At 44.3% G+C, this 26,601-nt stretch overlaps 5 protein-coding genes across 9 annotated transcripts; 2 read left to right on the top strand and 3 right to left on the bottom strand.

Moving 5' to 3' along the window:
* Window positions 1-171: 171 nt before the first annotated feature.
* On the bottom strand, window positions 172-17,397 carry LOC6728294 (probable aminopeptidase NPEPL1). Of its 2 annotated transcripts, XM_016176822.3 has the most exons (7): window positions 17,145-17,397; window positions 16,850-17,068; window positions 9,068-10,089; window positions 8,847-9,003; window positions 6,809-6,985; window positions 546-656; window positions 172-465 (listed from the first exon to the last, which is right to left on the bottom strand). In XM_016176822.3, exons 1-7 carry the CDS (start codon window positions 17,289-17,291, stop codon window positions 334-336), a joined length of 1,965 nt encoding a protein of 654 aa, XP_016034929.1. In that variant the 5' UTR covers window positions 17,292-17,397; the 3' UTR covers window positions 172-333. The 2 variants fall into 2 exon arrangements, with proteins under 2 accessions (XP_016034929.1, XP_016034928.1); XM_016176821.3 differs by lacking the exons at window positions 16,850-17,068; window positions 17,145-17,397 and adding an exon at window positions 11,227-11,441.
* On the top strand, window positions 11,504-12,831 carry LOC6728293 (kinetochore protein Spc25). The gene is made up of 3 exons (XM_002103606.4): window positions 11,504-11,751; window positions 11,816-12,032; window positions 12,311-12,831. Exons 1-3 carry the CDS (start codon window positions 11,625-11,627, stop codon window positions 12,633-12,635), a joined length of 669 nt encoding a protein of 222 aa, XP_002103642.1. The 5' UTR covers window positions 11,504-11,624; the 3' UTR covers window positions 12,636-12,831.
* LOC6728292 (probable cytochrome P450 304a1) lies at window positions 13,367-15,496 on the top strand. Its single transcript, XM_002103605.4, has 4 exons — window positions 13,367-13,511; window positions 13,565-13,816; window positions 14,169-15,025; window positions 15,092-15,496. Exons 1-4 carry the CDS (start codon window positions 13,418-13,420, stop codon window positions 15,419-15,421), a joined length of 1,533 nt encoding a protein of 510 aa, XP_002103641.1. The 5' UTR covers window positions 13,367-13,417; the 3' UTR covers window positions 15,422-15,496.
* On the bottom strand, window positions 15,483-16,438 carry LOC6728291. Its single transcript, XM_002103604.4, has 2 exons — window positions 16,235-16,438; window positions 15,483-16,158 (listed from the first exon to the last, which is right to left on the bottom strand). Exons 1-2 carry the CDS (start codon window positions 16,282-16,284, stop codon window positions 15,681-15,683), a joined length of 528 nt encoding a protein of 175 aa, XP_002103640.1. The 5' UTR covers window positions 16,285-16,438; the 3' UTR covers window positions 15,483-15,680.
* A 46-nt stretch (window positions 17,398-17,443) lies between the features above and the next one.
* On the bottom strand, window positions 17,444-24,060 carry LOC6728290 (prion-like-(Q/N-rich) domain-bearing protein 25). Of its 4 annotated transcripts, none has more exons than XM_039295904.2 (11): window positions 23,910-24,060; window positions 23,186-23,337; window positions 20,163-20,470; window positions 19,975-20,092; window positions 19,300-19,917; window positions 19,078-19,197; window positions 18,893-19,012; window positions 18,425-18,829; window positions 18,232-18,363; window positions 18,015-18,167; window positions 17,444-17,953 (listed from the first exon to the last, which is right to left on the bottom strand). In XM_039295904.2, the coding sequence occupies exons 3-11, from the start codon at window positions 20,271-20,273 to the stop codon at window positions 17,853-17,855; spliced, it is 1,878 nt and encodes a 625-aa protein (XP_039151838.1). In that variant the 5' UTR covers window positions 20,274-20,470; window positions 23,186-23,337; window positions 23,910-24,060; the 3' UTR covers window positions 17,444-17,852. The 4 variants fall into 4 exon arrangements, with proteins under 4 accessions (XP_039151838.1, XP_016034926.1, XP_016034927.1 ...); XM_016176819.3 differs by having other exon boundaries at window positions 23,186-23,458; window positions 23,910-24,054; XM_016176820.3 differs by lacking the exons at window positions 23,186-23,337; window positions 23,910-24,060 and adding an exon at window positions 21,563-21,692 and having other exon boundaries at window positions 19,300-19,914.
* Window positions 24,061-26,601: the final 2,541 nt, after the last annotated feature.

Raw genomic sequence — 26,601 nt, 5'->3', positions numbered from 1 at the left:
ACGGAACTGTGTTCTTTAGCATGTTAACTACACAAACTGCAAATTAAATTGGCTTAAAAAACACCACCAATTTAGGATGGATTTGATTAAACATGGAAATTATTTAACTTATTTAAAAAGCTAATAAAGGTAAAGTCAGATTACAGGCACCAGATTCCAAAAGCACAGTCATTTAAATTTCATACTTCGTGTATTTCTAAAATAATATTGATTTTTTAATGCCTGTCGGCTACACAAATTGACTTTTGATGCCGGATCCCAATTGGGCAAAGAAAATGATGGAAATGCATGTTAATCCAGTCAGGCACGTGGCACAGGAAAAGGCAGGCTGAGTTAATCGCGGCAACAGCGCTTCAAGGGCGGCTCCTCGTCGGTGGGGGCGATGGATTGGAGCAGCTTGGAGTCGGTGTGCCCTCCAAAGAGGGTCAACAACAGGGCGACTCCGTACCCAGTGGCTCGCTCCCCCTGAAACAGAACAGAAATCATATTAAATACGCAGGCAAATAATTATAAATCGGATATGGCAGTCGGATCGGATCACTTACACAATGGACGGGAGTGGCCATATCGACGTGGATCCAGGTGCCGGGATAGTCGAAGCCCAGATGGGCAGCAATAAACAATCCGGCGCATGAGGACTGGGCGTTCTGACGATCCTGCAAAGGCGGAAGGAAATTTCTCAGTTAGACATGGTGACATATACGCTCGGATGTACATGTGTGTGTGTGTGTATATTCCTTTATGGAGTGCATTTTGTTGGTGTGCTGCATGCAACAAGCAAAACTTGGCGTCGCTTTATTAAAAAAGCGTCCTGTGGCGCAGCGCAACAAGAAAATATATTTATAGAGATAGATGAACAAACGAGGGTGGCTTGAAAACAAAGCTGTGTTGTTTAATATTTGTACCTATGAAAAAGCCATCATTATACACACCTCTTCCTCGATATTTCGAACAGATAAGTATATTAAATAGAAACTCATATAATTTAATATGCTACATGTTGTAACTCTGCATTACCTTTGAAACGCCCTTCGCTAGCTGCAAGCCTGGGTGTGCTAATGCCTAAATTATATGCCATGCACTGGCAGCTGCGTAGCGGAAGCAGTCGCTCTACTAACTTGAGCGGAAATTGCAGCGCTTAAATGCCAAACATAAAGTACACTTTGAACATGCACACACACACAGACAGTTGGGACCGGCCAAATAAAGGACGAAAGGACGAACCATCGCACACATGCGAACACTCTGCTGACAGTTGGCCAAAAAAAGGAGTTAACTGGCAGACTTCAGCAGCAGGAGCCACGGAATTGAGCGGACAGCAGGACGACAGGACGAGCGGACAACTCGGGGATGCAGTGCTGCGAAAATTACATGACAACGCGTTCAGTTCCTCCTCAAGATGAAAATCACACACACACACACACATACACATTCGCAGGGGACGTGCAAACATCGTACGTCGAAAAGCGGAAGTCAAAAGTCCATTGAAGCAACAGAGCCATGAACAAAGTGCCCAAAAACCCAGACCCAGACTTGAAGAATGAAGTCTGAATTTGAAGACTGCCTCTCACACATAAAAAATATTTTCATAAATGAAAACTGAAACTTTGAAACCATAAAATCTCAATTTAAAAAGATAATTTAAGCTAGGTATTAGAGAATCTTATCTAAAATCAACAAATTTGCATCTACATTCTGGACAGAAATATCCACCTTGAATTTCTCTCAGTGCAGCAATTGTTCCAGTTTCTGTTGTTCCTGCCGCTGCTGACGAAACTGCATTTCATCTCCTAACAGTGGCGGTACTGCTTTTGGCGGTTTTGCAGCTAATAACCAGCTTTTGTTATGAAACTTGCGGCTGAAGCTGCTCTGGCCGATGGTGCACATAGCCGGCATGTCTTGGCCGCTTCAGTTCGGTTTGATTTGCCTGGGGTGTGTGTGCTGGCAAAACTTTTCAAACGCAATGCTTCCCAATGAACCAATTTAGTGAATGGCAAACGGAAGTGGTAAGCCACAGAGTTGCTGTTGCAGTTTAAAGCCAAGCATGAGATTCTAATTGTTTCGAAGTCGAAAACTTTCTAGCACATTAAATGATCAGATTTAATCAATCTGCTTATTAATCTGATGCTTATTTAAAAGCATTTTAAGTATCTTAAGCACCCCTAGCGACATGTTCCTATAACTTTTGGCCAAATCAAGATGGGATTACGCTCAAATAGGAAAGGTCAACAAGGTCGCGATGTTACTGCGGCGCTAATTAAATGTTTAACCTTTGCCGAGCCTGATCAGAGCACTCACGCACATGGCATGGCATTCAGTCCGAATCGAATCCAGTCGAATCGAGTTGGCCTTTCATCAATAATGGCAAACATTTGTCAACATAATGTCATTAACATTGATTGCATTAGACCCGTCCTGATTGTCTGTATGTGCGTGTGTGCGTGTGTGAGCCCGATGATGTGAGTTTGTATCTGACTAGGCCTTTTGTAAATAACGAAGCAACATCCCCCAACCACCCACGCACCCGACCCAAATCTCCACCAGAGTTTGACAATGGGTCGCCGACTAATTGCGGTTTAGAACGTGACCATTCGAGGACCGCCCTGTGGCATTTACCCCGCCGGAATATACGACAGTCCAGGCCAACACCATACGTACTATACACGCACACTCGCATCCTAAACATCCGCATTTGCGATTAACTTGAATTGAAATTAGCCAGCCGGCGACATTGTCTCACACTCGAAGCAGTGCTTAGTGATATTCGATCTGTGATAACTGTCAATATGTATGAATGCCGGGGTTATTGCGAGATTACATCGGTGACCGATTCACGACCCGCGGCATCAAGCAGTTGGGAGTATCAATTACGCATTCATTCAATAATCGGGCGCTGAAAAGGATTTGGCTTCGATGCCATCGACTGGTTTCGTTGACGGCGGCTACAGTTTTTATTCAATTTGCACGATGTCGCAGCTAGCGCTTTAAAAAACTTTCCCGCCGCAGGAAGGAGCGCACAAAAAATGTATATTTATATATATACTTTTATGGCAAAAGAGAATTTTATAGGGGAAAAGGAAAATATTAGAAAACTCTGGTGATGCTCCTTTGATTTTGAACAGCTATAGACAAATTTGTAAAATACGTAATCGTAGAATGTTTGAACTCAAAACGAATGGTACACCAATATTTTTAAAAGCCGCCTACTTTTTTGGATAAATAACGATTTTTAAGTTAGCTTTTGGCATCTCTGGCGTCGGAGAAAGTTAAGTTGAAACCGACGAATAACAAGCGGAAAGATTTGTGTTAACAAAGTCGCCGCCCCTTCGAGTAGGCAACGGAAATGGGGATCATTTCGCAAATTACGTGACTTGCCCCCACCCCGCTCTTTTTTTTCAAGAGCAGGCGAAAAATCTCCATGGCAAACTCCGCATTTGGACCACTGAGCTTGGGCTTTATTTATAAACTGGTGCGGCTGGCTTTAATCAAAAAACTTAACCCCGGCTAAGCATAACCGCAACAACGATGAAATACTCGGCGCCTGGAGGTCGTGCCGTAAAAAACTTTTGCCGCATAAAAAGTTCAATTTAATTCATTAAACCACGTAAAAAGTCGCCGTACAATTGAATTTAAAATGTCGACGCCCAATAAAAATAAACTGAAAGGGGGAGGAAGGAGGGAGGGTCGAAAAACAAAAACAAATAACGCATACGCCGCGTGTGCGGCCAAGAGACTGCAACACGTTGCTGCCACGGAATGGGTTTATCTAAAATTCATGCCCCTCCGCGGCAAGGAAGACGGGAAGCAGCTTTTTACGATTTAACATAAAAATCAATTACCAACAATGGGAAAATTTCACAGTCATAAAACGTCGAGTAACTTTCGACTTAGATTCCTGTGTGCGACGACGTCGGGAAATTGAGAAACAATTGGAAATATTTAAGCAAATTTTATTGTCCCGTCGCCGTGTTGCTTATGTTTTACTTATGACACCGCACCGTGGAGTCCCCTTCCACCACGAATATCCTGCCAGCTAAGAAAGCCGCAGACAACAGAAGCCTGCGAGTCTGATTTACTCGAAGGAAGCCAGTTGAATGGATGAATAGATGGATGGATGGATGGCTGGTTTCTAGGTCGGACCGTCGTGTCTCAGGGTCATAAAGTTGTCGAAATTTGGGATAATATTATTTTTATTTCTCTCACTTTCTGTTTGCTTCTGCTCAGTGGAGTGGAAGAGGGAATTTGGTTTTAAAAAGCAAACGGCCTAAAGCTTAAAGGCAACTGAAAAGTTATTTGCTGACTATTGAAATTTAATGAGCAGTTGTCGATACTGCGCACATAAAAAATTCATTTATTTCTTACGTTACATATAATTCCGTTTAAAATAAATTCCAATTTAATAGTCTAAATTGCGTATAGAATACTTATAAACTCAAATACTTTATACTATCTATTTGCAGTTATTCCATAAAAATACGATTATGTTTATTGCCATAATTAAAACGCTGAAGCTGGCAGCACATTGACAGAGCCAAACCACAGACAGACTATTGGGAAAATGGCAATTTAAAAGTGGTCGCCGAACAGACCGACCATCCACCGCCATCGATTCCTGCAGTTTGACCCCAAAAAGCGAGAACCTCCTAATTACCAGCTTAAATGGTTTCGCTTAATTCGCGAATACGCTGCATGTTTTAAACGAGCACACAGATCCCTCCTGACAGCCAATAGCCGCAGATATCACCATGCACCATGGGGATCACACAACTCGAATAGGGCGTAAAACAAATGGGAATCCTTTATTTAAGGACGGCGGCGAACAAAGGGATGGGATGTGGGATCATCACCTGCGCAGATGACCATCTGACCACCAGATGCTAGTGCTCGTGCCCGTGCTGGTGTGCTTGCCAAAATGAGCTGAATAGAGCCGCAGACTGAAAACCAAAGCCAGCGGCCAACAAAGCGCCCTGGCGACCGCTAACAACACTCATAATCCCCCCATTTAGTGGCAAACTAGGGGAAAAGACACCCGAAAGACCAGAGAAAAAAATACGGCTGGCATAGGTGGGTGTGGAACGCAAAAAGCTAGCTCATGTAATTTAAACGCTGCGCGTGGGAATTTGCCTCAAAAGCCAGAAAAAATTCGACGACGCTGATGGGTGGTAATGGTAGTGATGGCTCGGCTGGGCTGGCATTTCACCCTTTTCGCATTTAACGTTGAATGCATTTGGAATTTAAAACACTTTATCACAGACACCATTGACAAAGTGCGCGGCGCTGTCACATCAACTGCAGCACGGGGGGCATCAAAGGGTTAAGGGTGTGTGTATGGCATGGCCATCCTGCAATGGTGTGATATTTTGACTTGATTCCCATTTTTTTCAAACTGCGAGATAGAGCAGCCTGACGAAAAATCAAACAGCCAACTTGCAAAAACGACACAGAGGAAAAAATCTTTGCAAACTAAACAATTATTGGGCGAAAATTGAGGAAATTAACGTGAAACTAATACAATAACGAATTAAAACAAGGTTGCAAGCCTTTAAATTAAACTTCAGCTGCTAATTAGATTTAATACAAATAATATAAAATAAACTTCATTAAATGTTTGCTTTACTTTTCTCACAGTGTACTTATCGAAAGGTGGCAGCGTGGGCGATTGGCAGGTAGCCAAAATTGCCACGCCACTTGACCTGCTCCGCATCTACGCACCAACCTGGCAACCAACCAACCAGACAGACAGACAGCCAGCCAGTCAGCCAGCCAGTCAGTCCCTGTCCGCTCCTGGCACCACACCACGACAATCCCAAACTCCAAGCCGCCCTCCTTCTATCCACCCAGAACCCCCAATTCATCCACCGCCCAATCCGCCCACGGCGTGACAATGATGAATGACCATTGATCCGAGGCGCTTGCGACGTACAATAAGGTAACTCGATTTGGTTGGTTGTTGTGGCAGGAACTGGAACCGAACCAAACTGAACCAAACCGAGTGGAGCAGGAGAGTCCCGGGGCTACGACGCACCTCGCTCCGGTGGCCAGTGCCCAGAGATGGGCCAGAGATGGGTTTATGGCTCACCTAGTGCCATCGCAGTCCACCCTCGCCACTCCGCAGCATTCCTGTCCAGGATTCCCTGGCTCTGGCTCTGGCTCTGACTGGCCTTTCTAATGGCTGCGAAAGTGGCTGGTGGCGTAGATTGAACGCCAAAGTTTTTGATACATGCGAATGTCGGAGGGTGCGGTGTGTGCCTGGGTGTGTGTGTGCGGCATAAATCAGAGTAATACTAATCAATCTTTAAACCAAACATGACGTTCATCATTTTTGCAGAACGGTGCGGTCGAGTGTAAGACAAAAGAACAACATTGAGTGCAAGCGATAAAGTTAATTAAAAATGTGTGTAAAATATCTCCGGAGAGAGCAAAAGGCAGTGGATTTCGATGTGTGCCTGTGGATGTGGGAAAACGCAAAATGAAAATGAATTGAAAACAAATGAATAAAGTTACACCGAAACTTGATTAAAACTTTCTCAAAGTCACTCGCTTTCTATCGAATAATGCGGGTGGCCGAAAAAGTTCACAGCACGGTTGTCTTCGATAATGCATAAATTAAGTTACTTTTGGGCATTGATTTCGCTGTAGACCGCTGTTAATCTAAGAATCTATCTGCCACAAAAGAAGGCAGCAAGGTGTGGCTGGAGATTCCACAATGAAATGGCAAACGCAGATAGTTCAGATAGAATAAGCAGCTTAAAGATATAAATTTTTTCTTGGAAAACTAGTTTTTAAATGGTGCAAGAAAAGTACTTACCGCCACCGAGTTTTTCATATCGGCAATGGCCGAAGCGAATTCCGAGAAATGCAATTCGGGGCAATAAATTATTGATGCCAATAAATCGCCGGATTTGCGTCCAGCCTGCAACGACTTTGCCTCCCATGTCTCCGAGTTTGTCAATACGGCACCATGATATTTGCCTGTTGCAACGCCCTGGAACGAGAATAAGTTGGCAGATGTGGTATATATATGCATGGTAAAAATCGTCAAGGACCTGCTGTTCGGGCGTTATATGCTTAAGAATGGGTTTCGCACCCACCGGGGAACGTTTGATAGAAAACAAGCAACAATCAACAAAATGCCAGCAATAAAACTGTACACCAACTAACAATGTTAGGGCAAAGACAAACGGGGTAGGGGGATAAGGGGCAAGGGCTGCCGAGCAGAGGGTGCACGAAAATTGCGAGCTTCCGACGCGACTGGCAATAAAAAGGTGCAAGGTTATTTAGCACGAGCAACACCCAAACAAGAGGCAAGTACTCCGTGGCGCGTGTTGCACGGCTGCTGGACAAATGAAGGCAGCGCCAGGAGCGGCAACAAAGCACTGCCAGGAGCAACAGCAGCAGCAATACACTGCGAAAAGAGTACAGGTTTAAAGTATTTAAAGTATTTAAAGATAGCTCTCTGTCATATATCAAAACTGCAGTTTATATATCTAACATTACTTTCCACTTATATGAAAGCCTAAGAGTTTCTCCCAGTGCATCCAGTAGCCGTCACAGAGCAGAAAACAACTGCAAAAGGTGTAACAAGGCAGCAGGAACATAAAATGTAAAAGCGAAAAAGTGTTGCCTGCCTGCTTTTTGTTCTTGCAACAACAGCGGCAGTGGCAGTGGCAGTTGCCCCAATGCTGGCAATTAATATTATTGCATCCCGTCTAGGTGTGTGTCTGGGTGTAATGAAATTAAGCACAACAAGCGAACCAAAAACGAACCAAATTCCGAACAAAAATGGCAAAACGTGGCAATGTTTAGAGACGAGCGGCGGCGATGTGGCACAATGGTTTGTGCCACTTTTAGGCTGGGTAACCAAAGGCATTTCGCTGCGAACAATGCAGCTTTTGGGACGGGCGGGCTGGTTGAATGAAAATAATAATAAAAAAAGAGCCCAGATGCCACGCCCCCCTCTGACCAGTTTCGATTTATTTCCCATCGAACCACAAATAACGTAAATTGGCATCATATTTTAAGCAAATTGCAGTCAAGATTTATGGTAATTGTGCGCCATCGCAGCAGCTACTCACTTGCTTCCCCCCTTTCCGCTGCAATGGTGAGCGAAACCCCAGCCCACCGCCCACCGCCCACTGCCACGCCCCACACCACCACATCGATGCAACCCGAAAGCGACCACAAACGGCGAATCCTTCGCTGTTGTTGGTCTGCCAATGCTGGCGCTGCTATTCCTCCAAGTTTGCCAGCGAAAACCAAATTTGCAATTTATTTTTCCAATTAACCTCGTGACTTTTATAAAGCGTGGCATAAATTCTCGCATAGCAAGGCAGCGCAGCCAGTACATCCAAGGCCAAAACCCAGCCATTTTCCTAGTTACCTGCCGCAAAGATCGCTCGAAACCGAAATTACCTTGGACACCGGCAACATCATTTGCTGCCTGCATTAGTGGCAGAAATGTGAATTCAATCCCGGTGAATTGTTGCCTTTAATGCGATTAAAAGTGGCAGAAAGGTAGTTGGCAACTAATTGTAGCCTCGTGGAATAAAATCAGTCAGTCCTGAAGCTGATAGTTTCACAAAATATTACTCTCTAAATTATTCAATGAAATCTATTCGCATTAATCTTTGTTTACATTGTGCTAATTCTATCGATGAATAGAAAATCGAAATCTAATTCAAACCAAATTCTATATATGCTAGTCCTAAATTCTAAGTACGATCTAATTCCCACGCTAGAATAAATTTAACTGATTAAACTGGACATTAGTATAATAAACAATAATCACGTGCTAGACACATTCTTATCAAAACAGTGCGCTTTGCAAACTTTATAGAATGCCTCACCTGAGCTCCAGTCAATGTAGCCATGTCGAGAATAATGTTGGCCTTCAGATCCTTGTTGGCGTAGCAAACGCCATCGGCGAGCACCAAGCGACCCTCAGCATCCGTGTTGTTGATCTCCACTGTGCGGCCCGAGTAAAGGGTGTGTATGTCATCGGGGCTGCAAAGTAAACGCATTAGTATTTAACTGATCCACTGAAGGCAAAACTAAGGTGAAAACCCACCGAGTAGCATTTGGACCCACGGAGTTCTCCGCCAGGCAGAAGACGGCATGCAAGTTATCCCTGAATCCGCACTGGACAGCCGCGTAGAAGGCTCCGAGAATCGCCGCCGCTCCGCCGCAATCGCGCTTCATGCCGGGCATGCCGGTCTTGGCCTTGATGCTGAGGCCACCGGTGTCGTAGACGATGCCCTTGCCGACCAGAGCGATGGTCTCCTGGGCGCCCTTTGGCTCATGGGAGAGCACAACGAGGGCAGGCGGCACAGCCGCAGCTTTGCCCACGCCGTAAATGCCGCCAAATCCTTGCTCCAGCAGCTTCTCGCCACGGATTACTTTTGGCGTAATGCACAGCTCCCTGCCCACATCCTCGACTTCCTGGATGAAGTGGTCGACGTTCATCTCGTTGCAGGGCATGTCTACAAGGCGAGCAGTCATTCGAATTGCCCGTGTGGTCTCATTCAGGCAATTTAGCTCGTCGTCTGTTAAAGGCTCGTTCTCAATGCAGCCATCCTTGTTGATTAGCACAAACTCAACATTGACTACGTTGCGTCCTGAATTTGCGTTTCCATCGCCGCATCCAAGATTTTTGGACTGACTTGAGGCCAGCAGATTGCCCGTTTTGCGGGAATAGAGTGGAAAAGCGCGAACCACCGCACAGGCGCTGGCGAATAGATTCTCCCGCTCGCAGACCAGCACCACGCTCTCCTCGGAAACGTTCAGCACATGGTTCTTCACCAGACGAGTGATGGCATGAGCCCGGGATGCCGTATTGTGCCGGGATGACTTCAACGGCAGGGCAGCCACGGTGGCCACATCGAGGTAGAGGGATACCTTATCGGTGGGCGCGGGATGCAGACAAGCGACGGCATTCAGGAATGTCTCCTCGTTGACGCGCGGACTGAGTTTGCTCTCAAGATGACTGAACTTCAGCAGATTCAGATGGCGCAGCTGGCCGATGATCAGGACCGGATGTGTCTGCGGATCAGTGCAGCCCAGCGACTCGTTAAACTTCACGTCCGTGGCCATCTGTAAGAGAATATGTGTGCGAATGAGTAAAGATTCGAGTTTCGAGACGCGGGATGGCTAGCCAAATCCCAGTGATAAGCCGCCGGTATTATCTTATCGGTGCTAATCTGGCATTTAGCGCTCCAAGTGCCCCACTTGCTTATCAGTCGACGACTTTGCACCACAGGGGCGGTCAATGGATGCAGCCATCCATAAATCACGAGAGCCAAAACCGGCGAGATAAGCAGTGGCATTCGGGTTATGGGTAGGGCCATCTGGACAAACAGGGGCGTTACTCATCGGTTGCAAGCGGATGCAATGCAGTAGGGGAATTTTAAGACTAGATATATATGGTATGGGTACCTACAATGGATTTAAAGAGCTCCAAATTTTTAGAAATTACTACAGTAGTTATAAAATTCTAATAATAAAACACAATCACTGATTATGTTTACAACTAAAAAGCATTGGGTTCATAAAATGAAGCTTCAAAATAAAAAAAAAAAATTTGTATAATGTCTTTACCTATAATAATCACACTAATATCAATAAATATTAGTGCATTTATAATGATTAAATTAAGATAAATTTGCATAGCAATATGAATTCAAATTATTTACATCACATTTTCAGAGTTTTACCGAATACAAAAAAATATCTTATGAAATCAAAGAAATTTTTTTTTTTACAAATTATTTATTTTGATATATTTTGGTACATTAACTTTACTTAATATTTTTTATTTGCCACTTAAAGCCACCAATTTTTTAGTTTTACAGTCGCAAGGCAATAAAAACATAAACTACCGAAAAGATATCGTTCACCACATATCTTTACGACGCTCCATAAACTCGAATGGGTTTTTATAAGCACGATATCATTGTGCATAAAGCGATTTAAGTTTTTAAAATCGCAAATGCCACATGACCTTGAATTCGGTGCAACAAGAACAACAAGTGGGTCGTTGACCGATTCGCGGCATTTGAAACCGAAAAGTGGGCAAACATATAATTTACCCATTTTCAATTGGATTTGACTGGACACTCGATATATACAAATATTATGCAAATTCTATATTCTCTATTTTTAGACTCTTTGTTCGCAATTTTTTCGTTTGCAAAACGTTTTTGCACATTTGCTGCCTTTTTGTTCGCTCACCTTTTTGAAGCGGGCGCTGCTGTAGGTGCGAGCGAGATGGTTGCGTATTGCCTGGACGCCGAGCAGCAAACGCATGAAGTGCTTGCCTCAGAAATTGCACAAAAGTTTGCAAAAAGTGCCGACGTTTTATATTTAGTTATTTTGCTGCCAATTTGACTTGCAATTTTTTGCTTGCCGGCTCTTAGAGATGCGACTTGCACGACGATAAGTCGATGTCAACTATCGATAAGTGCAGAACTAAATTTTTCATTCAGCCTGGCCACCCTGCTAGTGTCGTGGAAGTGTCGTCTCTAACGGAAAGTACCACCTCTAATTGGAAATCAAAACAAGCGTCTGGAAGGAAAATCGGCGCTTAATTTTTGAAGATTTTAATTTATTTCACTAAACTGAGTATTAAAATGGCAATTATTATGGCCGAATCGAGTTACGAAAGGCGTGTTAAGGCTTTGTACGAGAAACAAATTCGCATGGAAGCCCTCGAGGCGAAATTCATCAAAAAGGTCTATAAATTCAACAGCAATTTGTGTGAGTTGTTGGCATTTATCTACCTTTATGCACTCTAATTGATATATTTTACTAAATATTTTAGTGGATGTCAAGGAAGCAGCTTGTCGCCATCAGCGGAAAGTGGGAAAGTTGCAAAAAGTGCTCATGGAACGGCGGGAGGAGTTGGACAAGCGAGTTTCCTTCATAGAGGAACTTGATCGAGAACTGGAGGCCACCAAACTCCGCGATTTGGCCATGAAAGATCGGATTAAACAGCAGAAAATGCTGGCCAGACAGCGCAAAAACGAAATCATGGAAAGGTCAGCATTCAAAGATAATATTCAAATTTTCTTAGTACGAATGGCTAGCTAACATTTTCCGGACTCCAGAAAATGCAGGAGGATAGGATACTTAACTTCCATATTATACATAAAAATGACTTCTCAGATTAATTTTTAGTCCATCAAAATATATATATAAATATATATAATATATTTGCTCAGCCTCACATGCGCACTTATTTTCCAATCAAATTGTAACGCGGTCAGTTTTAAACTAATAATGAGAGCAATGTGTGCTTATTTGTTTTTATTTATAGCATTCACACGCTGTCGAAGACAACAGAAACCTACATAAATCAAGATGCGCTGCCGGCACGTGTGAAGGGTGTCACTGTACTCCGTGGCGATAAACGCAACCAGTTGATACCCTTTGATCTGAAGTCGACCGATGTGGAAGGACTGGACTCACTGTGCCAGCATCTCGAGAGTCTAAATGTCGACATTGCGCAGTGGCAACAACTCATCTCGCTGGCCATGGACGTGGCTATGGAGTCACGTGCTCCCACTACTCCGCCCAAGGAAGCGGCCAATTGCAACTCCATAATTGAGATTGATCTCACATCGCCGACGTGCCACATCTGACTACCGATTAACTGATTTACTTGGACTAGAGGGAAGCTCCTTTCCAATGGAGCATTTTAGTTTGGCATAATAAATAGCTCAATTGGAAATTCATCTTAACGAATTAAGCGGCTTAAGTACAGCTTGTAAATTATACATATATCTACTATTTACGATAAGTGTATCTCCCAAAATATATTTTTTCTTTTTTCTGATATATCATCTTCACCAGAGGCTTAAATAATTTTAGAGATATCGCCAAAGAAGAGATGTCGCGAAAGACTCCAGTGTCAGTAGGCTCAATTCAAACTTATTCAAATTCAAAACCAGTTTTTGAAGGCTACCATTTCAAATCAAAAGTCTTGTTATCATATTTAACAAAATTTACAACTAACTGATTGATTGGTTTTTAATATGCTCAAATGAAATAATATTTATTTGGCTTAATGAGTTCTCTATTACTAAAAATACTAAATAAAACCTTATTTTATATATATTCAAAATACGTTTGGATAATTTTCCAATACATTATTTACACTTATTTTATCATGCACCTTTGCAGAGATCTAACTTGCATGGTTATCTCAGACCTTTTGACTTGGCGGCCGGTGTTAATCGAGAAATCTCGAAAGTCACAAGCGACTCGGAGTGCCACCGCCTAACCGATCTATGAATAAACAGCGATCCATATAGATTGGCGCTGCTCAATTGCTATTGTCCGGCGAAAGTTAGAGCGACTTATCGTGGCTACAAAAACGCAGCCGCACCGCAGCCACGGACTCAGTTGCTGTCCGGAATCCACGATGATCACGGAAACTCTCCTGGCGATCTGCACGGCGGTGTTCCTCTGCCTTTCGTATCGATATGCAGTGGGTCGACCCGCCGGCTTTCCACCCGGTTCGTTTTGGATGGCTCTTTGGTTGGACTGAGGCTAATCGGATTATTCACAGGTCCTCCAAGGATTCCGCTGTTCGGCAGCTACCTCTTCATGCTGATCATCAACTATAAGTATCTGCACAAGGCGGCTCTGACCCTCAGTCGGTGGTACAAGTCGGATATCATTGGACTGCATGTGGGTCCATTTCCGGTGGCCGTTGTCCACAGTGCGGATGGAGTGCGCGAGATCCTCAACAATCAGGTGTTCGATGGACGGCCGCAGCTGTTCGTGGCCGCCATGCGTGATCCCGGCCAAGATGTGCGAGGTGAGTCCGTATCGTATCGTATCGGCCAATGATTGTGCACACTTGTAATGGCGTTGTTGAAATAATAATGGGGTCAATCGTGAATTAATTGTCGCGGCTGGCGAACAAAACACGCTTATCGCTCGCAAACGATTGACACTTGGCGCACTTCGCAGCCAAAGAAAGTGAAATCTTGTTTGTTTTGTGATATTTTATGGATCTTTTTTCAGTTTAGAACAATCAGTTCACACTTATTTGGTTTATTACTTATATTATATTTATATATAAGTGGTTTGGCCTGCCACCTTGACTGATAAGACCAATGATTGATTGCTTTTTCATATTACTATTTAATTTTTGCTGCTCTTCGCAGGCATCTTTTTCCAGGATGGCCCCCTGTGGAAGGAGCAGCGTCGCTTCATCCTGCGCTACTTGAGGGACTTTGGCTTCGGACGACGATTCGACCAACTGGAGCTGGTCATCCAGGAGCAGTTGAACGACATGCTGGAGCTGATCCGCAACGGTCCAAAGTATCCGCATGAGCACGAGATGGTGAAACCCGGAGGATATCGCGTGCTCCTGCCGCTGCTCTTCAATCCGTTCTCGGCCAACGCCCACTTTCACATTGTGTACAATGAGTGCCTGAGTCGCGAGGAAATGGGCAGATTGGTGAAGCTCTGCCAGATGGGCATACAGTTCCAGCGAAATGCGGACGACTACGGCAGAATGTTGAGCATAATGCCCTGGATCCGGCACATTTGGCCCGAATGGAGTGGCTACAACAAGCTGAACGAGTCCAACCTATTCGTGCGCCAGTTCTTTGCCGACTTCGTGGATAAGTATATGGACAGCTACGAAGAGGGTGTGGAGCGCAACTTCATGGATGTCTATATAGCTGAGATGCGCCGAGGTCCGGGATATGGTTTCAATCGGGATCAATTGATCATGGGCCTGGTGGACTTCTCATTTCCGGCCTTCACTGCCGTCGGAGTGCAGCTATCGCTACTTGTCCAGTATCTCATGCTGTATCCGGCAGTTCTGCGGCGGATTCAGAACGAGATCGACGAGGTGGTGGGATGCGGTCGACTGCCCAACCTAGAGGATCGCAAGAACCTGCCCTACACGGAGGCCACCATTCGCGAGGGTCTGCGCATCGAGACGCTGGTTCCCTCGGATGTGCCGCACAAGGCACTGGAGGACACCGAATTGCTGGGCTACCGGATACCCAAGGTTAGAAACGTTTCCAATCTATTTAATTTTAAAACCCGGGCTATTTTCCATTATATACCCCTACAGGACACCATTGTCGTGCCCAGCCTGTATGCCTTCCACTCGGACGCCCGTACTTGGTCGGATCCAGAGCAGTTCCGGCCGGAGAGGTTCCTGGACTCGGAGGGCAAGCTCTGCCTGAAGCTGGATGTCTCGCTGCCCTTTGGAGCGGGAAAACGGCTCTGTGCCGGCGAGACATTTGCGCGCAACATGCTCTTCCTGGTGACGGCGACCATGTGCCAGCACTTTGACTTCGTCCTGGGCCCCAATGATCGGCTGCCCGATCTCTCCCAGAACCTTAACGGACTGATTATTTCGCCACCAGATTTCTGGCTGCAACTACAGGATCGGCATTGAATGTAGCCAAGATATTAGAGCTATCTAATTTTAAGACAAAATAATTTTACTAATTACGTAATTTCGATGTTTTTTAAGGATTTTATTCCGTCACATTTCGAAAATATTCTAGAATTGCCCAAATACTATTATGGGATGCACAACAACGAACTATTTATTTTAACATTTTCGTTTGTGGTATTAAAGTTCGCGATCGTAATCGGAAATGTTTTTGCGGCGGAACTTGTGGAGAGGATGCGATTAGAATTAGATGGGTTTCTTAGAAATCCTCATTTTCGCTGTATATGCAATCGGAATCTGAGTTATCATTTAGAGTTAGAACATTCAGCTCCATGGAGCTGGTGGATGAAATATTCAATGAGACCAGCGAGGCCAACGAAGAATGTACTGAGGGATTGGGAGACTGGACGGCATTGTACTCGGATTCTGAATCCGGATCGTATTCATCCTCATCGTACATTTCCTCTTGCGGGTTCACGGATAAGTTGTCCGAAGGCTCCAACTCGTCGGCGGTTTCCATCGTTGCACCCTGAGCCTCGTTGCGCAATTCGATCACTTCTTGGCGAATCTGGAGCTGCTCCTCCGCGATGGTGGCCACCAGATGCTCGAGACTGCTGATCTTGGCCTCGTACTCGGTCAGTTTCTGCTTCAGCTGACAGTTTTCGGCCCGACAGTTGGCCAATTCCAAACAGGCGCACATGGCGATCTTGGCGTCGTCCGAGGTTGCGGACCTGGTACTGTGTGCAAACCACATTGTTACCACAAGGAACACATACGCCGGATATCGGTAGCGATCTCTTGGCCAAAACTTACATGTTTAAGCCACTAGAGTCCTTATTATGAACCGGGCAATTGAGGGACATTTTGAGACTTGAAATTTATAGGCAGTTCAGTTCAGCAATTGTCTCACGACAAAATCAACTTTGACCTATTCGTACTCGGAAATTTCACCCAGAAATATTTGACACTGTTTTACTGTTCCCTTCGATTCGAATGCAAATGAGCTTCTATAAAACAGAAAGCCTACAATTGACAGATATTTCAAGGAACCTAGATTTCAATGTCCATTTTGAATGGGTCGCAAATCGAATATAAATCATATGATCTGCTCAAATTACTGCAGATTGTTTGTTTTATTAGCCGAGCTGATAACAAAAACAAAAAAAGAAAGAAAAGTTGATGGCCAGGTGATAATTGTTTGCTTAGGAAAACGACAACTTGTTCGCTATGAACCCAGTGTTTTAAATTCACTATCAAAACAAGTGAATGAGTGATAAGATAGCAAGTGTGTTACTCCACACCGAAGTTTAAATACACTTTAAATTATATGTTCTTAAAAGTAACTTTTATGTAAATAAGTGCATTTTATGCTTAAGGCATAATAGTATTAAAATAAATGTAAATAATATTTAAAAAACTGGCACTTACGCTTTCTGGTGACTTCTTCAGCATGCATTTACGCCTCGAGCGGATGGTGCTGCATTTCTGGGTACACCTACTGATGCTCCTTGGCCTGCAGGCCGGAGTCCTGGGCTTCCGGGAACACTTGGGCACTGTATTCTTGCGGCAGCATCCCATTTGTTTGAGTTTCACCGATTGACGCCGATGACGCGAAGTGGAGCTGTTGCTGACATATCGTTTCTGGTACTGCAGGGAATTCAGGGAAGGGCACCAGTTGAAGTTCGCCGGTCAGGGGGAAAGTGTATAATCCCTAAGAACTTACTTTCGTTCGGTACCGGTTCTTTTCTCGCGAACTCATTGCGTTCCAGCAGCCCGCTCCCTGACGCAGTGCCTCCTCCATTTGGTGTTGCGGGGATTTAAGATGTACAGCCACTGTGTAACTTAAAAAGCCGTTTGGATACGGTTCCATCTCAACTTAGAATTTTCAGCTATCGTACCGAAATTTGGGATGCTAAACTAAGAATAACGTACAAAACATTTGAGGTTGAGAAAGTGAAGTGTACAACTTTCCTGACAGAATTAAATCTCAAAGCTACTTGTTTAATAAAAATTGCCAGTTTCTGGATTTGATACACAACTCTTCGTTGGCCTTAGTTTATTATGATGTATATATTACAATTTGGTTAAAAACTGTTCGCTTAGCCTAGCAACAAGCGGTTCAACTTCAAACTTACAGATAATTTGTCATTACACTTAGCCGTATTAGATAAGCGAGAGTCGTTCCGTTCCGAGGACCCTTTTTCCAAATATATATTGCTTCGACTCCTAAATATCAGCTTACGGACTAATTGATTTATATTCACGTTGCGCATGGACCTGCATCCATGCCAGTAACTTGGCTAATACTGGCCACTCCCGCCGATCCCCAAAACTCCCCCCATTCCCTCCAAGGTCCTTGGTCAATCCATCCCTCTATTATCCTCGCCATTCCCCAGCACGCAGGTGAAAGGATCAAGTTTTTGGTTTGGTTCTAGTAGTAGGCCTGCTTGATGGCCGCACTGGTGATCAGGAAAGCGGAGCCAATCAGCATGAAGGTGATGATTTTGAGAGCACTGGGTCTACCGGAAGAATCTGCGAAAAGCGTGACACTCATAGATCATCCCAATTCAATTGGTTTTGCAAGGACACTTACTTTTCTTATTGGGCATCACGCGAATGCATTGATTCTGATTGGCGTTCGCCGAGTATCCAACTTTGCACTGGCACACGGAGTTGCGGCACTCGACATTCTCGGGATCCTTTTCCACATAGCACTCGGTGGCCTTGGTGCACAACTCTCCCAGCTCTGCAGGATTGCAACATATTATAATTATTACAACTAATTAAAGAAAGCAAAGCGACTCCATTACCTCGCTTCGTCTCACAGACTCCATTCTTAGCGTGCTGCTCATCGTTGCATCCACACTTGCCCTCCGAATTGCAGCTCGCCAGGAGCGGCTTGCACTGCTCATCCTCGACGCACTCGTCTTCCAGCTCCTCGGCTACAATGAAATGTAATTTCATAAAAATGCTGCTTTTGCATTTTAACCTCTGAGTACTAACCCTCTTTTAGGCACTGATCCTTGAAGTGCACGTATCCCTTTCGGCACTGGCAGGTGCGCGACTGATCCTCCTCGTCCTTCTCCTGGCATTCGGTGTTCTCAGCTATGCAGTCATCCTCCACCGAGCAGTCGGCACCGATGCCACGCATGCACTGATCGTCCTTCTCGAAATAGTTGTCAGCACAAACGCACACGCGATTGGAGCAGACGGAGTGATCCACGGGACAGCCATCGTTGGACTCACACTCGGCGCCCAGGCCACGTTTGTACTCGCAGAGCTGCTTGATGGCATCGTAGAGGGCGTACTCCTCGCAGGTGCACCTCCTCGGGATCTCTGGGTGGCAATAGGAGGCGCCGAATGGACTGCATTGGCTGTTCGAAGTGCAGGATAAGTGGTATTGAATGGCTGTTTCGATGGAAAAGGTTATATTTTAAGGGCGATTCAGAAGCTAGCGTTGGAACCACCTACGTTTTCTGCAGTTGCGCAGATCCCGCTCGTAGAAATAATTCTTTTGGCAATTGCAAGTTTTGGTCAACTGATCGAACTCGTACTCGCACTCATCCGTGCTCTCCGCAATTTCACCCAGTTCTAAAGAATTTTCATTTCATTTAATTAATGCAGGAATTAAGTAGGGGAAAGCCCAGTTTACTCACCGGCAAAACATTTTCCATTGCGGGCATAGTAACCCTGGCGACATAGGCAAATATTCTTGGAACAAATCGAGTGCGGCAGACCCGAGCATGTCTTTCCATTATCCGTGCAGCTGCTGCCATCTAAATGGGAAATAAATAGTTGAAATATATTTAGGATTATCAAAGCATTAGGAGACTCCTTTTCAAGCACTCTGAAACTTAGAGACAGCGTTGGATACTCACACTTCTTCTCATCGGCATCGTCGTCATCGCGGCTGGAACCCAGCGTGGAGTAGGTCTTGATATCCTCGTCATCGAAGCGGAAGAGGGCGGGCAAGCGGCGCCTTTGGCCGTGGGCGTGTCTCTTGTTGCGGCTGGAGTTGCGCCTGCTACTGGTGCTCGTGGAGGCGGTGGCTGTCGTTGTGGTGGTGGCGGTGGCCGCATTGCGCACACTGCGTCCCAACTCCCTCAGCTCGTACTTCTCGATGCTCGTCTGGACGGCAATCTCGTGGGATCGGGGCGAGATGAGCGGCTCGGTGTCGCCATTGGTGAGCTGGGCGAAGGACACCTGGGCGGCGGCATCGCTGTGAGTGGGCGGGGGGGCGTGTACAAAGGCCTTGGTTAGCTGCCTTCGGCTACTGAAAGCGGTCTCCTGTTCCGGCTCGGCAGTCTCGGTGATCGCCTCGGCTGTGGTTGAATCATCATCCTCTGGCGAGCCCGGATTGGTGGTCTCCGTTTCCTCGGTCTCGCCACCCGGAGTCGTTGTGATCTCGTCCACATAGGTGCATACTAGGCCAACGCACTCAACACCGGCGCCCAGTTCATCACAGTCCGCGTTAACGACGCAGGCATCGTTTTCTTCTGAAAATCATTCATATATAGAGCCATATAGATAATAAGTTCTCAACTAACACATACCCATTGATTTGCGACGACAGATGTTTCCATATCTGTTATAATAGCCATTTGCACAGCCGCACACGTTTTGCTGACAACTCACAGACGCACGATCGTAGCCAAAATAGCAGTCCAAGTCCTGTTTAAAATCGAGAAATCATGCGAAATTATAAAGGATATGGATACGGTTGGTTGGGCCGTGGTCTCACCGTTTCGCAGGACTCGCCGAGTCCGTTCAGTGGGCGACACTTGCCACGCAGATAGTTCTGGCCATCGGCGCAATCGCAGACCCCGGCTTTACAACTGGCCCCCGTTGGCATAAGATTGCACTGGACGCTGTCGTCGCACTTTTCACCAATGAGGGACGTGGCCAGGCATTGGGTGAAGTTCTCCGCGAGCACCGTATCGAATATGGAGCACTCGCACTGGCCGCTGGCCAAATCGCAGCTAGTACCGTCAGCTGTGCAGTCCGCCGCGCTTTCACATGGCCAAAATACGGCCAACACGCCGCCGTCGCCTGCAATTGGTTAAGAAATGGGTTAGGACAGCAGCCTGTTTGGTTGGTTAAAAATTAACGTATCCACGGTGCCTGTGACCACACATTCGGATGTGTCGGGGCGACCCACATTCGGCTGCCTCTCAATTATTCAAAACGGGCTCCAGTTCACACACTTGATTAAGCAGATTTTCATTAACTTTCGATGGGTTGGGCAAATTGGAAAATCACCCATGTACCAGAATGTGTGCTCATAGGACCCAATCATTAGAATCCTTAAAATGTTATAGAGACTAGTTCAAAGAACATATTTTCTGCCTCAGCTCCATTAAATGATTATCATCCTAACTTGAAAATCGCCCCACAAATCCTCTTCCTCGATCCGATAAATTTGTAATTGGCTGAACATCCTGTTCAATCTAGGCAGTGCCACGCCCACTTATCTACCTGTCCAGCTGATTATTACCCTTACAAAAGGCAACTATAAGCAAAAATTCCTAGCGTCGCGACGTGCAAAGCTTCTTTTGGCACGCAACGTGTCGGGGCCGCAATTTATTACGTATACGCCAACGACTTCCGGATGAGGTTGCGGCATCGAAAAAATTTCCATATAAAACAGTATCAACGCGGCAACAAACAATGCGAACGCGAAAAATGGTATTAACAATAACAATAACAATGGCACCGAAAAACAGTAAGCTGAACTTCGCCGGACGCTTTGCCACTTTAATTTCCATTTTCCGTGGCCGGCAAAACAATTTCTCAAACCGCAAAGGACCTTGGGACCTGGACATTCGTGAGAGTCCTTTCCACGGGGGGTGGCGATGGCGTTGCTGGGTGAGTGGTGGGGTCAATGGGGCAAAGTACTTGACCTTGATTGCGTTTGCATTAATTACTTGTGGTTCTTTAATGTTATGACTGTCGTACGCCCACATTTATTTGTCCACCAATTTGGCCAGCTGCCCTTTCGATGGCCTCACACCCGATTAAACGTGGCTTTAATTCAATTACCGGAAATCGCTCGCCACATTGGGCCACATGATTTCCCTCGACTTTTGTTTTCATTTCGCTCTCGCTATTTATTATTATTTTTTTTTGTTCCTTTTCTGTTACCTTGAGGACTGAGAACCGCACAACAAAGGACGCCGAGCGTTAGAAACCATTGGAAGTTTGACATTTTCCCGAGCTGAGAGCTACTTCCCCGAACTGCTGGCTAATATGGCCGAAAGGCAACTGACCATTTCGAGTGAGGATTGGGCTATATCGAGTGCTCGATTCCGGTTAATCTTATCTCTGTGTCGGCCATAAAAAAAAAACAACACTTATACATCGATGATTAACCGGTGGCAATCGGCGGTTTTCCCTGATAATCCTAATTTGAATTATCGCAATCTGCAGTTTCGCTTGGCACAAATGTCACCGGAATTGGTTGCCAGGGCTGCAGCCACAGTGATTAGCCACTTAGTTGGTTCTCCGGCCATTTAGAGTGGTATCGGTGGTATCAAGAGCGCTTATCAGCGTCCAACACTTGCTTTGGACACCTGTTCTTCGGTCTAATGGTTGTAGTAAAATGTTAACCCCATCTGGTCTTTTGCCAAGAGTTGAGCTGATAACGCTGAGACTGCAGTTTCGTATCGATGGATGGCCACTTTGTTACGGCCTACTACTAAATAAAATAGTTAATCAATGAATCACTTATTCAGATAGCTCATTATGTTTACTTCTTGTCGAATTTAATTGGCAATCAAGGCTGTTATTGTAATTCTTTGTTAAATTTGCAAGTATTACTTTCTTTCGAAAGTTAAGTTTTTCATACACTTCTATTTAACTAAGTATCTAGTATACATCACTTTTACATAGATACAGTTTTCTCAGCATAAAGTCTGACTATTTTCTGAAATTCTTAAATAGCTTCGACTATTTCATACCCATCTACCAAGTTTAGTTCTTGAAGGGCAACTACACGTGTGCCCAAATTTGGTTACTATATTCAGAGCGTGCGCCTCGGAATTTTCGGATTTCCCCCGGATGACGGCTATGTAAATGACTAATTGTAGTGTATTTATAATTCAATATGAATTATGTTTTAAAAATAGCAGAACGCCGTCGGCGACGAGTGTCGCAAGAGGCGACCTTGAAAGTGTCCACAAATGAAATGGAAAGCAATCGATGTGAAAGGGGGTAATTTCGAGGCTAAATTAATGCGGCCTGTCGGTTAATTAGCTTTATCAATCAGTGCAAACTGCAATGTATTAGCTTTGAATCATTGGAATTGGTAACTCCTTCAGATTTTCAACGTAATGAATGGCCCTTTAAGGGCTGTGATGGTGCGTAAGTCTCTATTTGTTTGTTGCTTTCTCCTGACCGCGTTTCACTTTTCCCGCTGGCTGGCATTGTTATTGTTTGTCGCTTTTCCCTTCTGCCTGTGTGTGTGTTTTTTTTCTGTTTTTGAGAGACATAACGTAAAAGGACATTTTGTGGCTATAAAAATGCTTTGCCACGCACGCGATGAAGTGAAAAGAGCAGCGACAGGTGCAAGAGAAATTATATCCCTTCCACCCCAAACTACACACACCATATATACAGTTTTTTTTTTTATATATATATACACTTCGGATATGGATTTGTATATGTATATGGCCCAAAGTTATTCGGTACAAGTGCAAGGACGCACTTTGGAATTATCGACTTTGTAGTGCCCCATTTAAGTTCTGACTGGGATTTACCGCTACTCACATTTGGCTTAAAGGGTCGCTCCTTTCGCTGTTGATGGCTTAATCCTTGTCGCCTGGTTTCTATATGGCGCACACACACAGACACAATGCACTCTCCTTTTTGTTTTCGCTTATCACTGTTAAGTGGTGTTTTTTTAGGCCATCAAAGGATCACTGAATAATTGGAAAGTATCATTGATTAGAAATGCTGCCAGCTTTGGGCCAACATCATCTCGAGTCCATCTTTAATCAACTAATGCAGGCGGCGGCGGCGGAGTCAACAAATATACTAATACTAATAATAAACTAAATTAGTGGATTTCAAGAACACATGCCGCGGCGGGGCTCGTTAGTTAGCTGGGAATGGATATGGGGATGGTTATGGTTATGGGAGTCGAATTGGGAATGAGTTCCACATTCGATATGTAATAAATGACGCCCTATTAATGGCTATGTATTGGTTAGCTGGTCAGTGTGTTGGTGACTTCGGTGTGGTTATGCATATAATGGATTGAAATACGTTAAGCGTTGGCGCGCCGAATGTGATGACCTCCATGACCCGTCCACGGAAATAATGAGTTTTCATCATCTCGCAACCGGAATCGATACTCATTAAAATGTTTAAAATTAATTAAGCCACAATGTGCACAATTATGTAATGCAGGATGTTTAATTAGTTGTATGCAGGACACACTCTAAGCATCTGCATTACTTTGTATTTGAATTTACTTGCTGATTTCATTTACTTGCTTAACAAAATGTTTTATTCTTTCGAATTAGACACTCGATTAAATATCACTGCATTCCGTTACGCGCACTCCGCTCTCTTCGCGACTTAAAAACCGACGAACGCAACTCGATCCTTTCGTAGCGAGCTTCAAGCCGCTACTAATGGCTTTTCCTCTGGCTTCGTATGTTTACGACTCTCGCAAAGTCCAGCGAATGGAGAGCGGAGTGCGAAAGCGAGAGTGAGAGCAGAAGAGAAAGTGAGAACGTAAAAGCAGGACGAAGGCGGCGAGTACACTCGGAGAAATGTCGCAAAACTGGACTTTTGACTGTTAAATTAAAAATATTTCCTCTATTAAACAATAATGTAAGTAAATTTAGAACTATATTGTTTTATATTATAATTCATGTAATTCTTACTCTGGTTTACTGGTTTATTATTACTTGACTTATATTACATACATACTTAGGTAGACACCATTTTTTTTGAGTGCATTAGAGCGCGAGAGATACTTCAAACGCGACTCGTGGCTCAGTCACGTCTTCGGGCCGCAATTGTAAAGGTAAGGCCAACTGGTAAACTGGTATCTGTGTTTCGACCCGCTGGCAGAGCAACAATTTTCCGCCCTTCAACTGTCGCGGTCGCGTCATGAAAACTATGCACTATTGGAGAAGGGCTCTTAGAGTTCTCGCAGCGGAAAACCCACTCACTACTTGCGAAAATAAATTATAGAAAATTAGTCTCAAGCACTTAGCCAAGTTTTTACTACAAAATGATTTCCTCCCAGGAAAGCGGGCCACAGAATTTTACATAAGCCGCAATAAATCCCTGCCAGAAAGTGAGGAGGCATCCAATTTGGGTCAAGTGGCCGCATTGGAATTGAGCCCTCTACGAAATTCGGACAACACTTGTTTGCTCTCCATCTCTCTCGGTTTTCCTTTTGGCCAGGACAGGTGGGAATACAAAGGACTCGTCGGACAAGCTCAACCACAAAATAAAAACACTAACTAAATACTATAAAGAGAAAAAGGAGCGCGGACGTATACAAAATATGGGGCTGGTGGTAACCCCCTCGACCCACTAGTAGCCAATCCTTTCGACAGGATAATGCTGCTGGTCAGGAAAAGTCGAGTGGGTGTATGAGTGTGACTTCCTGCCGGATATATAGCACAATATTAAGCGATTATTTGAGATTTGCAATGCTCTTGTCACGCTCTTGTTAATTTAAGCTATCATATTGCAGTTAAAAATAGGGTTGGGAGATATGCATTAAAACAAAGTTGTATTCATGTAAAATTAAGATTAAAATAACATGGGTGGTTAAATCTAAATAGTTATAAATAAAAATGAAGTTAAACTTTGTTCCCAAAATAGCAATTAGACGGAATTCTTATGTCATTTTATGGCCATTATGGCACCCACTTAACATCTGCCTTACTTAGTTATCATAAATATATTTAAATGTAAGCATATGATTTTAAGTACTGGAACTACTATATATAAATTATATTTGTTTTAATGTTTTATTTATAAATAATATAATAACAATTCTAAATGGAGTAATTTTTTTTTAGTAAAATATCAAAATTGGTCTAAATATTTAAATAAATATCTTATCCCAGATTATCCTATAGACGATATTTTTTTCTGCGGTTAATATTATATTCTCAACTGCTAAATTTTGTCATTTTCAGTTGTAGGAAAAGCGTGCAAGTCCTCCAGCGTACACAACATTTGTTTTTACGACCAGAATGGAATGTGGGCGAGTGTGGAAATTGGTTGGATTTTCCCGCTCGCAGTTCGCGGCTCGGCAAAAACTGGACTCCCTGGCGGCCAAAAGGACTATTTTTAGAGCGAAAGCAAGGTGCTTTGCCTGGCCAGGACACGCGACCAGGACAAGGTAATGCCAAATTCGAGTATGGTAACATGTTGGCTATGCAAATGCAAACAATGCATTGCCCTCGAGATTCGATGGCGACATATGCGCTCCCAGCAAACTACTACTAATACTGAATAAGGAATCCCAGGGAGCGGAGAATGGGCACCGTTAGCCACTCGAATGGGGCGACATATGCGGCGTATAAATAAAAAATCAATCAAAAAGTCTGTAAATATGTAAAATGTCCCAGTGCCCATTGCCCCGTCCACACCCCCCACTCCCCCGAATTTCCCATATGCATGCCAAATGAGCTAACAGCGGAACATCACAGAAACAAAAACGGATACGGATACGGGCATGGAAACAGAAGTGGGAGCAGGAGCAGGAGCAGGAACAGGAACAGGACTACAACACGACTACGACAACCAACATGTGCGGCTCATAAAAAATTCAAAATTTTAATCGAAACATAGTGTAGGCGAGGCGAAAAATAGAACGCGGCGCATTGAAGGCAAGCGATGCGTTCGAAAAGATAAGCAAAGTGCATGCGAATGCATTTGTGGGGGCTCACAGACAGTAGTAACTAATAATGCCGAACATTAATAAATTAATCAATGAATTTGTGCTGACGAAATGGCGATTACCGAAGAATATATTCATAGAAACTATAGGCAAAAAAATCTTGTACAAAATGTTATCTAGATTAGTTAGTTTATACCATCATTAAGAGATTCGTATAAATAGTTCTTACATTTGGTTGTATGTAAAAAGGAACCAATATATTTACCAGATACTTTTACTTACAGATATATTAAAGTATCTAAAAAATACG

The sequence above is a fragment of the Drosophila simulans genome, chromosome 3R, assembly GCF_016746395.2.
Source record: "Drosophila simulans strain w501 chromosome 3R, Prin_Dsim_3.1, whole genome shotgun sequence".
Taxonomy (NCBI): domain Eukaryota; kingdom Metazoa; phylum Arthropoda; class Insecta; order Diptera; family Drosophilidae; genus Drosophila; species Drosophila simulans.
Note: the sequence above shows the minus strand (reverse complement) of the source record. Positions and strands in the feature narration are given on the sequence as shown.

What these genes read in the sequence shown, in the direction of transcription:
- LOC6728293 (XM_002103606.4), top strand. Translation starts at nt 11,625, where the DNA reads ATGGCAATTATTATGGCCGAATCGAGTTACGAAAGGCGTGTTAAGGCT. An exon ending in TAAATTCAACAGCAATTTGT is followed by an intron (nt 11,752 to 11,815) that starts GTGAGTTGTTGG and finishes TAAATATTTTAG; the next exon opens with TGGATGTCAAGGAAGCAGCT. An exon ending in AAAAACGAAATCATGGAAAG is followed by an intron (nt 12,033 to 12,310) that starts GTCAGCATTCAA and finishes TTTTATTTATAG; the next exon opens with CATTCACACGCTGTCGAAGA.
- LOC6728292 (XM_002103605.4), top strand. Translation starts at nt 13,418, where the DNA reads ATGATCACGGAAACTCTCCTGGCGATCTGCACGGCGGTGTTCCTCTGC. An exon ending in TCCCGGCCAAGATGTGCGAG is followed by an intron (nt 13,817 to 14,168) that starts GTGAGTCCGTAT and finishes TGCTCTTCGCAG; the next exon opens with GCATCTTTTTCCAGGATGGC. An exon ending in TGGGCTACCGGATACCCAAG is followed by an intron (nt 15,026 to 15,091) that starts GTTAGAAACGTT and finishes ATACCCCTACAG; the next exon opens with GACACCATTGTCGTGCCCAG.
- LOC6728291 (XM_002103604.4), bottom strand. Translation starts at nt 16,284, where the DNA reads ATGTCCCTCAATTGCCCGGTTCATAATAAGGACTCTAGTGGCTTAAAC. An exon ending in GACTCTAGTGGCTTAAACAT is followed by an intron (nt 16,159 to 16,234) that starts GTAAGTTTTGGC and finishes GTTTGCACACAG; the next exon opens with TACCAGGTCCGCAACCTCGG.
- LOC6728294 (XM_016176822.3), bottom strand. Translation starts at nt 17,291, where the DNA reads ATGGAACCGTATCCAAACGGCTTTTTAAGTTACACAGTGGCTGTACAT. An exon ending in GTGGGTCCAAATGCTACTCG is followed by an intron (nt 9,004 to 9,067) that starts GTGGGTTTTCAC and finishes TTTACTTTGCAG; the next exon opens with CCCCGATGACATACACACCC. An exon ending in TGGCCACTCCCGTCCATTGT is followed by an intron (nt 466 to 545) that starts GTAAGTGATCCG and finishes GTTCTGTTTCAG; the next exon opens with GGGGAGCGAGCCACTGGGTA.
- LOC6728290 (XM_016176818.3), bottom strand. Translation starts at nt 21,626, where the DNA reads ATGTCAAACTTCCAATGGTTTCTAACGCTCGGCGTCCTTTGTTGTGCG. An exon ending in TGCGGTTCTCAGTCCTCAAG is followed by an intron (nt 20,471 to 21,562) that starts GTAACAGAAAAG and finishes AACCAATTGCAG; the next exon opens with GCGACGGCGGCGTGTTGGCC. An exon ending in GGATCAGTGCCTAAAAGAGG is followed by an intron (nt 18,364 to 18,424) that starts GTTAGTACTCAG and finishes ATTTCATTGTAG; the next exon opens with CCGAGGAGCTGGAAGACGAG.